This window comes from Palaemon carinicauda, chromosome 14 (genome assembly GCF_036898095.1).
Source record: "Palaemon carinicauda isolate YSFRI2023 chromosome 14, ASM3689809v2, whole genome shotgun sequence".
Taxonomy (NCBI): Eukaryota; Metazoa; Arthropoda; class Malacostraca; order Decapoda; family Palaemonidae; genus Palaemon; species Palaemon carinicauda.
The window spans coordinates 29532770-29545269 of NC_090738.1; the positions used below are offsets into that span (position 1 = coordinate 29532770).

A 12500-nucleotide genomic window follows, 5' to 3' on the forward strand; every position below is an offset into this window, starting at 1 on the left:
GGTAGGGAATAGTTTGGAAAGTGAAATATTAATAATTAATGAAAATTTTGATTAAAATTAAGTGAATGGCCACATTTTAAATGTAAGGTTTTGTGGAACAAAACACCCTTAGAATAGTAAAAAAAGCAGCAGAACGAATAAATGAATTAGAATATCAGAAACCAAGTAAATGGCCACACATTTTAAATGTAAGATTTTATGGAATAAATTACCCTTATAATAGTTATAATAGTTACAAAAACAGTAAGAATAAATGAGACTTCATGAATAAAAATATCATAGATCAGGACTGCTATTTCTTTAAGAGATTAATAGCTACTATCACTTATTGTTCAGTTTGAGGTACCAGGCTGCATATCTAGTTATTTTATTAATATGAGATTTTTTCCCTTTTAAGAGAGAGAGAGAGAGAGAGAGAGAGAGAGAGAGAGAGAGAGAGAGAGAGAGAGAGAGAGAGAGAGAGAGAATGAATTTGAGGTTTCTGATAGATTTATTTTGTATATGCCTTCAGGCAACATTAAGTAACTGCTATTACTACTAACTCTACTACTATTAATAATAATGATAATAATAATAATAATAATAATAATAATAATAATAATAATGATAATAATGATAATAATAATAATATTAATATTGATAATAATAATACCTTTTCGGCAATCAATAACCTACACTGTTATATAAAGATTCAACCATATATTAATAATCGAGGAAAGCTGATGGATTATATATGCAAAAGTTAGGTAACCAAGTTTGCTTCCTAAGTTTATTTATTTTATGTTTTTTTTGCATTGTTTATTTTCCTATGGAAATTTCATTTGCAAATTTATCTGGTACGAAGCTTGCCTTATACGAGTACTACCAAGGCATTTAAGAAGAAATTTGTGCTTAAAGGTTTAAAGGCCACTCATGAATGGCAGATGCAAGGGACAGTGACATTGCCCTAGCAAGCCAGACAATGCCCCATAGACTGACCATCTATACATATGATCAGCCACTGTTATAAAGGCAATGGTCAAAAATCATAGTAAATCCGATATAGAGAAAAAGAGAATTTTCTTTTAATTTTGTGTGTATATGTGTATAGATTTGGGTGCATTTAGAACAGCCCTAAAATAATGTGGTATATGAAAGTACTTCCTGGTAAGGTAGGCCCCATATGGCTGATGATCGGGTAGGGGCTTGAGGTAAAGGTAGGGACGAGAAGAGGGAAGTAATCATCCGTGAATTACAGACGAGATGTTGATTGTGGCAATCTCGGCGAGCGGTTTAATTATATAAGTTTTTTTTTTCTTTTTTTTTCTTTTTTTTTTTTCGAGGCTGGTGTTGGGCTCTGCCGGAAATAACACCTCCTAACTCTTTATCATGCGTAAGTTTAGTTCCCAATTTTTATGAAGGTTGACTGATTCATTTTATCTTCTGATTTTAGAGTTTGCGTCTTCCTAATTTCAAAATGGCGTAGAATATCTCTTTCCTTTGTTTGCTACTCTTCGCAAGAACCTAATTGGAATGTTTTTTGATGTCACACGTTAAAGTAAATACATTCCCCCATGAATAACTCAATGTGCAACCCACCCCCTAAACAGTCTCGCCATACAACCTCCCCTACACAAACGTACAAAAAATATTAATTTCATTTTTTATTCACTTGTTCGCAAATAATTTAAACCTCTCATTATATATTACGACTCAGTTATTATTATTATTATTATTATTATTATTATTATTATTATTTGCTAAGCTACAACCCTAGTTGGAAAAGCAGGATGCTATAAGCCCAGGGGCCCCAACAGGGAAAATAGCCCAGTGAGGAAAGGAAACAAGGAAAATTAGAATATTTTAAGAACAGTAACAACATTAAAACAAATATTTCCTACATAAACTATAAAAAACTGTAACAAAACAAAAAGAAGAGAAATTAGATAGAATAGTGTGCCTCAGTGTACCATTAAGCAAGCGAACTCTAACCCAAGACAGTGAAAGACCATGATACAGAGGCTATGGCACTACCTAAGAATAGAGAACAATGGTTTGATTTTGGAGTGTCCTTCTCCTAGAAGAGCTGCTTTCCATAGCTAAAGAGTCTCTTCTACCCTTACCAAGAGGAAAGTAGCCACTGAACAATTACAGTGCAGTAGTTAACCCCTTGGGTGAAGAAGAATTGTTTGGTAATCTCAGTGTTGTCAAGTGTATGAGAATAGAGGAGAATCTGTAAGGAATAGGCCAGGACTATTCGGTGTATGTTAAGGCAAAGGGAAAGAACCGTAACCAGAGAGAAGGATCCACTGTAGTACTGTTTGACCAGTTAAAGGACCCCATAACTCTCTAGCGGTGGTATCTCAACGGGCGGCTGGTGCCCTGGCCAACCTACTACCTACTGTCTCAAATCGCCTGGCCTGTTGTAACAATGGAAAGTTTCTAAGTCCCAAAGCAAGTGTATTGTCTTTATGGCCAAAGGTTTCTAACATTAGAGTATTCATATGGGTACATGCATGTTACTGCTAATTATAACATTGATAATATATGACATGCATGTTAACGTGTACAAATATTTAACTTCCTCTTCTGTAGTGTAACGTCTTTATAATATGTAATTTTAATGAATAAATATTTAGGATATTTTTTTTTTTTATAAAAACAATATTCAACTATGAACTGTTTAATTAAAAAACATGTATATATATTTGTGTATATATATATATATATATATATTCAAATAAGCCATATATATTTTTGATACATTAATGTCTGGATTCTCTTAACGACCTCGGGATCAGAGCCCCCGGCGAATCCAGACATTAATGTATCAAAAATATATATGGCTTATCTGAATATGAAAAACACGTCTAAATGTGCAAAATTTATCATTAATATAAATATATATATATATATATATATATATGTATATATATATATATATATATATATGGTTACAGCTAGAAGACTTATGTTCTTATTATCATTATGGTGATGGGGATGATGACGAAGATTATTATTATCATTACCATTATTATTATTATTATTATTATTATTGTTGTTGTTGTTGTTGTTGTTATTATTGAAGGGTTAAAATACTACTTCGAAGCCTCACTGCTCTAGTTTTTTTACAACTGTCACAGCGGGTTACTCGTTTATAAATTGGTATCAATATTATGATAATATTTCCACCCTCATAGAATACCTGGATTGTAGAATCCTGAATTGCGTTCGTTTACCTAAAAAATGCTCACGTTTATTTTTATACACGTCCTTATATCGAAGAGATTGATATGTATACAGTCATCCCCTCAATATAATGCGTAGCTCATTTAAAAGACTTACTGAAGGTTATTTAAGATAGCAGTGTAATATCACTTCGATCGATGTAAATAAGTTGATGTTTTCTCATGATGCGATGTTTACTTGTCACTAGTTAAACTCAGCTGTGTAAGCCGAGGGTCATTTGCATACATTTATTTTAAATTCATCTTCTCAAGTCACTTAATCTACCGTGTATTATGAATACTAGACGTCTCCCTTCGCAATTCGAAGTCATATTAATAATATTCAAAAAAGAGGCAAAGACATATCACATATCTCTTTTCACCCTCTTTATATCATGACGAGGCTGTATATTATATAGTGCCAGTGGACCATGTAAATAGAGGGGATAATATACAACCAAGAACCGAGGCGATTACCCAGAAATGTGTGCCATCAAATGGATTTGGGACGTGTCCGTCCAACAGAATTAGTTCTAATTGGGTATCAGCGGAGGAGAGAGAGAACCATACGGACGTAATAAACTCGCGAACAAGTTATTAATCCTGTGCGAAAGATGCTTAGGACGATAATTTCTTCATGACGTGAATTCCCTCCTTACGTGTTACACGAAAGGATCGAAGGATATTTCGAGGTGCTTAAAGGATATGCAAGTTTATGACGGTCTTTTGAGGAGTTTAATTGCCTTCCATACATATTCAAAGTGTTTAAACGACCAAGGAAAGAAACATGGCTTGTACAGTTTGACTTCATTCATTCCGGTACACATCACGTGAAGCAAAAGAAAAACTGTAGGTTCACGCTTAGAAACACGTGATAAAAACATTGTTTTTAATTTGACGAAGTGCTGTATAAAAAGTAACTTCGTAAAATTAACTAAAGTGATTTTGATTTAGTGTTTTACAAGTCATTGAATTTGTTTTACAGGCATTGTTGCCAACAGCATCTCTTTTGCTAAACATAGCGATACCTGCTACAATGTACAGCTGTCATACGTCTCCCTTTAGCTTCCCGTGAAGTGAGCCCAGATAAAAAAATTAAAAGTAAGCACCCCCCTTTTTGAGAGAGTGAGAGAGAGAGAGAGAGAGAGAGAGAGAGAGAGAGAGAGAGGAGAGAGAGAGAGAGAGAGAGAGAGAGAGAGCAGGAAAACGTAATCATGAAGGCCATAATTATTCTGCGCACCTTTGTAGACCTCCATACAATAGCTGAAATAAATCAAGAATATGGTAGAGTTTTAACGATAATGGAGTGTATGCCCATTACGAGCAATTCCTATTGAAATGGGTAGCAATTCCTCTTCACCCAAGGAGTTAACTATTACACTGTAATTGTTCAGTAGCTACTTTCCTCTTGGTAAGGGTAGAAGAGACTCTTCAGCTATGGTGAGTAGCTCTTCTAGGAGAAGGACTCTCTAAAATCAAACCATTGTTCTCTATTCTTAGGTAATCCCATAGCCTCTGTACCATGGTTTTCGACTGGTCTTGGATTAGAGTTCTGTTGCTTAAGGGTACACTTGGGCACACTATTCTATCCTATTTCTCTTCTTCTGGTTTTTTTTTTTTTAACTTTTTATAGTTTATATAGGAAATATTTATTTTAATGTTTGTTACTGTTCTCAAAATAAATTTTTTCCTTGTTTTCCTTTCCTCACTGGGATATTTTTCCTGTTTGAGCCCCTGGGCTTATAGCATCTTGCTCTTCCAACTAGGGTGGTAAGCTTAGCAAGTGATAATAAAAATAGTAATCTACTGATCTCTTGAAAAGACTCAAGTTCAACCGATTCAACTGCCTGACTAGGAAGATCATACCACAATCTATTTAATAAACGATAGTTGAGGAAAGCGTGACTATTTAGAATTAGCTGCATGTCTAGTATTATGAGCAGGATGGTACACCCTGGCGAGATATTAAAGCTAGTGAGGGTAAGATTTGTAAAGAAAAGTTTTTTTTTTATTTTTTTTTTAGAGAGAGAGAGAGAGAGAGAGAGAGAGAGAGAGAGAGAGAGAGAGAGAGAGAGAGAGAGAGAGAGAGAGAGAGAGAGAGGGAATAGGCTAAGCACAATCCTTATGGAGGAGAAAAGGATTTTAAATAGTACAGAGGAGTCTTAATGCGCATATACCTTCTTACTCACAATTTCGATTGCATCATAAATTTTTTTTTATTACATATGCTTTTAAATTTTACACACTGTATTGTTCTATTTGCAATTCCACAGTATAATATTACTGAATTTTAATCACATTATTTCTAATAGCCGTCTCTTCTCCCTTTTCACCTCAAACTCTCTAATACTCTTCGTATCCCTTTATTAAGAAACTAAAACCAGTTGGAATAAATACAGTTCCTATGTTAAAGATATCTTTTTTTCAAGTGACTACATTTCCTTCTTGAAAAGGATTATGTGTATATATATATATATATATATATATATATATTATATATATATATATATATATATATAGTATGTATGTATGTATGTATATATATAGATATGCGTGTGTATGTATGTATATATATATATATATATATATATATATATGCGTTCATGTATATATTAAATGTGTGTGCGTGTGTGTATGAGTTTTTTTTTTAAATCGATGTGTGTTTAACGCATGCATTTTCATAAATAATCTAAAAAAGAGAGATAGAAATACCTAATAATCTAATCATGTGAGTGAATAATTGCAAAGTGGAGGCTCCTCCATGCCTGTATAAATCTACGCAAAGCCCTTTGATAACACTGATCTGAACGACCAGTTCTTAAAGCTTCCTCCTTTGTAGATTCATCTCGTAACTCTTAAGGAATATCCTCGCCAAATCTAGCCCGTTCCTCTTTTGGTCTCTCAAGCAATTAAACAGCAATTTATTATTGGTCTCTTAAGCAACTAAACACAAGAATTTTTTTCTGGTCTCAAGCAACTAAGCCCAAGAATTGTTTTGTTCTGTTAAGCAACTAAACACAAGATTTTTTTTGTCTCAAGCAACTAAGCACAAGAATTGTTTTGGTCTGTCAAGCAACTAAACACACGATTTTTTTTTGGTCTCTCAAGCAATTCAACCCAACAATTTATTATTGGTCTCTTAAGCAACTAAACACAAGATTTTTTTTTTTGTCTCAAGCAACTAAGCACAAGAATTGTTTTGGTCTGTTAAGCAACTAAACACAAGAATAGAATTTTTTTGGTCGCTCAAACATTTAAACACAACAATTTATTATTGGTCTCTTAAGCAACTAAACATAAGAATTTTTTGGTCTCTCAAGCAATTAAGCAACAATTTATTATTGGTCTCTTAAGCAACTAAACACAAGAAATTTTTTTTGGTCTCTCAAGCAACTAAGCACAAGAATTTTTTTGTTCTGTCAAGCAACTAAACACATGATTTTTTTTTGCCTCAAGCAATTAAACATAACAATTTATTATTGGTCTCTTAAGCAACTAAACACAAGAATTTTTTTTTTGGTCTCAGGTAACTAAACAAGATTCTTTTTTATCTGTCAAGCAATTGAGACAACCAGTTTGTACAGCTTCCTCCTTTGAAGATTCATCTTGTAACTCTTTAAAGGAACATCTCCGCCAAATCTAGCCCGTTCCTTTGAGGCTCACGTCTCGGTCATCAAATGACAATCGGCCCTTCATCGATCCCGTGGCGTTCTGGCCGAGGGCCGTTTCTTGATCTTCCTTTGTGGTTGTCAAAGCCTTTTTCATTCTGGATCGATCGCGTAAAAGTGCCAATACAGACGGAATGGAAAATATCTTTTAGATTTATCTCTTTGAAGGGTGGGGTCGTGTCGAGGCTTAATTTTGTCGTAAATCTTAGGAAGAATGTCTGTGAATATGAAGAACGTGATAGGAATGAACATGAAAGGGATTTGTAGAGAGATACTTGGTACTTAATGTTTAATATGGCTTCGGGTTATAAAAATGTTTATTCAAACCGGGTCATTTAATGTGTTTTAAGGCCATTCACTAAACGCATATGGTAATGAGTCAGAATGTGCTGGTTTTGAAATCCACTCTAGAATTAGGGACAAAATAAGAGCCACCATAAGATTTTGTATCAGACCAGGCGGATATCTGTGCCAGCAAAATAAATCTTTCTTAAGGAGTAGAAAAGTAGGATGAAAAAGAGAAGAATAGGCGAATTACGACGGTCATTTAGATGTCCAACTTTCATTTACATTCAGAGGAACCCGCAAGTTCCGTGTTCACGCCGAGGTTAGTCCCAAATTAATGGGGCCTCGCCAGTTAAATCTCGCATCCGTATTCAAAGGATCCACTGAATGCCGTGTTCACACCGAGATTACCCTTAAATTAATGAGTCCAATTATTAAAAGGGAACGTCATGTAAGAGGGAGATGGATGCCATTCATTTATCCACACATTTGGATGTCCGGCGCTCATCCGATGGCCATGAAAGGTGCCGACAAAAGCGACACAAGACGGCGGTCCTCTTTCATCTCGGTGCGACAGACACCAGATGCCATCCTGAATTCCTACTGTGCAAGTGATGCAGGAATTGTGTTGGGTGTGTGTGTATATGAACATAGGTGCGTATGTTTGAATCTTTAATCCGGTATTTATGTTTTTATAATTATATTTTTTTGTTTGTTACCCTTCGAAAAAAACGTCGGTGTGTACAGTTTACAGTAGCATTGTACGAGTGTATTTAGAATCGTCCATGTTTATTATATAAGGGAAAATACCATCGTACGATGTTGGATGTGAGAGAGAGAGAGAGAGAGAGAGAGAGAGAGAGAGAGAGAGAGAGAGAGAGGAGAGAGAGAGAGAGAGAGAGAGAGAGAGAGAGAGAGAGTAATTTTCCCATTTTGCACGATCTTTTACAACATCGTTACTGAGATTCGTATTTCCTATGTCTTATAAAAAAGGAGAGAGAGAGAGAGAGAGAGAGAGAGAGAGAGAGAGAGAGAGAGAGAGAGAGAGAGAGAGAGAGAGAGAGAGAGAGAAATTTTCCCATTTTGCAAGATCTTTTAAAACATCGTTACTGAGATTCGCATTTCCTATAAGTCTTATAAAAAGGGCCCTTACTCATTATTCAATTCACATCGTTCCCTTTTATACCTATATTGTTATGTCGAATTTAAGTAGATTCTCAGAATTTAACTCGCCACATTTGATTTCCTATTTATTTTACGTTGAGCATCCTTTAATAAAGTTAAACCTCTCTCTCTCTCTCTCTCTCTCTCTCTCTCTCTCTCTCTCTCTCTCTCTCTCTCTCTCTCTCTCTCTCTCTCTCTCATAGAAGTTAAAGGATGATAGTGTAAAAATAAATATGGATTAAATATATCGCTTTAGACTTGTTTATGATTATTGAATGTATCCCCTTTCTTATATTACCTATTAATCTTTAATCCAAAGTTGCCATATGGGAAGATACGCCAAGCCACTTAACTAACTTCTCGATAAAATTTATGGGCTGAACTAAGAAATCATGGCAACAACTCTATATCTCTTTCAATTCTCAACAGATGATGAATTACACTGCCAGATATCTATCCTTTTCTATTGCCTTCATATTCTGTTTTTCAACTTATATTCTTCATCAATTATTTCTGACGTTAAGTCTCCGTACGCTCAACAGGTGGCTCCTTAATGACGTAACAAGATCATGCTGCTAAACCCAGGCATATAAGTCGTATGAACCTGTCAACATTTCCTGCTTATTTATTCAGATATATATCGCACATAATTTTTTTTATTTTCGAGCGATATTGTTTCGGAAATCCTTTCCATTTATATAACTGTTTGGTTAATGGTTGTGGAATTCAAATTTTGTAAAGTACATGCAAAGATAAAAAAAAAAACTGAATGCATTCTTTTTAGATATATGTAGTTCACCTTCGTTTGTACAATGCTCCTGATATTAGTTGAATTATATAATAAAAATTTTACTTAATGTCCCATTTGTTAATAGCTGTGTGAACGATATCTCGTTATTTAGAATTTTCCTCGTGGTTTATAATAAACTTTATTCGTTACGTAAGAGTAAAATTGTATTAATTTGGTGAACCAGAAATGCCTTATCATTAGATTTAATACACTGAGCTGATATTACTTATAATTGTTTTCTTGTTTCTCTTTAATGATAGTTTTTATTGATATGTACTTCAGTTATTACCTTACTCAGAAAATATGATACAAAAATACCCAAAGAACAGTAGCAATATAAAATATTTCTTATTTAAGTATGAATATTATTTCATCATTAGCTCACGAAAAAACTAGGAATAATTTGAATGAAATTGAAGATGAAATATAAAAGCAATACTTCAACATTTGCTATTCAAAAGTCATTCTTTCTTGTGCTAGATTAAAAACCTCTGAATATTTGATACCCCTCAACCTTATTCCTCTTTATAAGTAATGAAACATATTTTGTTATAGTGTGTCACGCTGCATAAAATTTCGCCTTGAAAGGATTATTTAACTAAAATTGATAAGTACTTTCTGTATATATATATATATATATATATATATATATATATATATGTATATATATGTATATATATTTATTTATATAGTATATATATATATATATATATATATATATATATATATGTATACATATATGTATATATACATATATACAATATTTGTATAGATATGTTTTATACATATATGTAATATATATATACAGTATATATAGCCTACATAAATACACGTGAATCTTGTAGAATATCTAAAACACATAGCTGCTTATACATACACCTACGCAGTATACAAAATAAAATATAATGTCCCCCATTGTGTAAAAACGCATGTCAAATTCATAACACTCAGCTGCCACTGAGGCAGCAATTTCTTTGCAATTACTTTTCTACTCCCGAATTATTATTATTATTATTATTATTATTATTATTATTATTATTATTATTATCGTTACTATTTTTATTACTATTATTATTTTTATTATTTTTATTATTATTATTATTTATTATTATTATTATTATTATTATTATTATTATTATAATTTTTATTATTATTATTATTATTATTATTATTATTATTATCATTATTATTGAACATTGCACGTGTAGTAACGTAACTATATTATTATTATTATTATTATTATTATTATTATTATTATTATTATTATTATTATTATTATTGGTTATTTTCTCGCCTTATTACATAATACTGACTGGGCTGGGTAGTGATATCATGGCAGATGTAACGACTCACATAGATTAACATATTTTTATAAGTTTTCTATTCACAGCACTGACATGAATAACCATTTAGCCTTCGAATTTTGATGTGCTTTGGCCTTGTAAGAATTAATTAATGAGGTTCCCGAAACTCACGTGTGTGTATGTGTATATATATATATATGTATTTATCTCCCTATCTATCTATCTATCTATATATATATATATACATGTATATATATTTGTATATAATATATATATATACATATGTATATATATATATACATATATATATATATATATTTATATATATGTATATATATACATATTATATATATACATATATATATATATATATATATATCATTGTAAGTCAACTATTACATTGCATGACAGTTATTCGTGAAGATATCAGTCATGATGTAAATATCAGGATAGTTTTCCTTTTCATTTATATATATATATATATATATATATATCGTGTACTTACAAGATTACAAAAACTACCCAATCTTAAAAGGCTGATCTAGAATGTCAGTGAACGCACGTTTGGTATTTAGGAAGGGGGGAGGGTGGGACTCGAGAACCGCTCCACAAGAAATTTCTTACAGATATAAGGGATTTGTAACCTAGATGAATTGATTAATATGATCGATTTTAATTAGACAATTTAATGTTATACAGAAATGTAGCAACATGCATAGCAAAGATGAAACAGAATAAGTTCCATTGGAACGATTTAGAGAACAGGATAGACTCCGTAGGTGGCAATGGCGCAGTTGTTATCCCTATTTCTGGACATCCTGATGTATCCTTCCTCGCCCCAGCTGCTGCCCCAAGAGTTCCTGACGATCCAGTACTCTTCTCCGGTTGGTTCCACCCCAAATCCAACGACTGTTACGGCGTGGTTTGACGAGAAGGAGTCACACTGTGGCTCATAGTAAACGCCTGTGGTGGAAGGTTTAAATGACCGTATTAGAAATATTGAAAAGTTATTGTGATTATAGAATATTAGCAAATATTGCTTAGCTATTTAAATTTAGGGTTGTGGCTTGCGATTTGGTAACGTCCCTGACTGTTGAACACCAGACTGGGATCCGAGTCCCACTCAAACTCGTAAGTTTCTTTGGTAGCTGTAACCTCACCATCCTTGTGAGCTAAGAATGGGGGATTTAGGGGAGCCTATAGGTCTATCTACTAAGTCATCAGCAGCCATTGCCTGGCCCTCCTTGGTCCTAGCTTTGATGGAGAAGGGGCTTGGTTGCTGATCATATGTATTTATGGTCAGTCTCTAGAGCATTGTCCTACTCGATAGGGCAATGTCACTGTTCCTTGCCTCTGCCATTCATGAGCGGCCTTTAAACCTTTAAAGGTTTACAGGTCACTCATGATTGGTAGAGGCAAGGGAGAGGACAAGGATATTAGAGACTGTCCATATGCACATAGGATCATCGGCCAAGGCCCCTTTTCATCAAGCTAGGACCAGGGAGGGCCAGGTAATGGCTACTGGTGACTCAGTAGGTAGACCTAAAGGCTCTTCTCAAACAATCCATCCATAGCTCACAAGGGTGATGTGGTTGCAGACACTACTAGATACTATCATGCTTAACCCTGTCTCGAACTCCTGTCCAAGAGATTGCCAGGTAGGGATGTTTCCAATAGGTTACCACAATCCTTGGTGGTTTAGCAGGAGCTATATATATTGCAGTTTTTATTTTTTATTTTTTGATATTTATTGATTGATTGATTTATTATGAATGATCTGGCATCGATATATTTTGAATGAAGTTTGAAAGATAATTATATCTTAGAAATAACTTAGCAAATCTCGTAAGAAAATTAGCTATGACGAATATCGATGGGGGAAATTTCAACATGTGTTTCACGCATTTTTACTAACCTGGTGAACTGATAGCATTCTTTATACAGATATTTATTATCACTATCTCGAAAGAAAGAATTTCAAATTAAATTTTGTACAATGAAAGAGCTCTTCAAGAATATTCCTCAGTGAGCATATTCTCAATCCGTATGATAATAATCTTCGTGGTAACTATGTAAAGCAGCC

At 33.5% G+C, this 12500-nt stretch overlaps 1 protein-coding gene across 1 annotated transcript in view; it reads right to left on the minus strand.

The window, feature by feature from the left end:
* Positions 1 to 11074: 11074 nt before the first annotated feature.
* Positions 11075 to 12500, minus strand: part of LOC137653500 (crustapain-like) — a 7470-nt gene continuing 6044 nt past the window's right edge. The window contains exon 6 of the mRNA XM_068386953.1: positions 11075 to 11380. Within this exon, the coding sequence (XP_068243054.1) occupies positions 11172 to 11380 (209 nt within the window). The 3' untranslated portion in view covers positions 11075 to 11171. The remainder of the gene's footprint in view (positions 11381 to 12500) is intronic.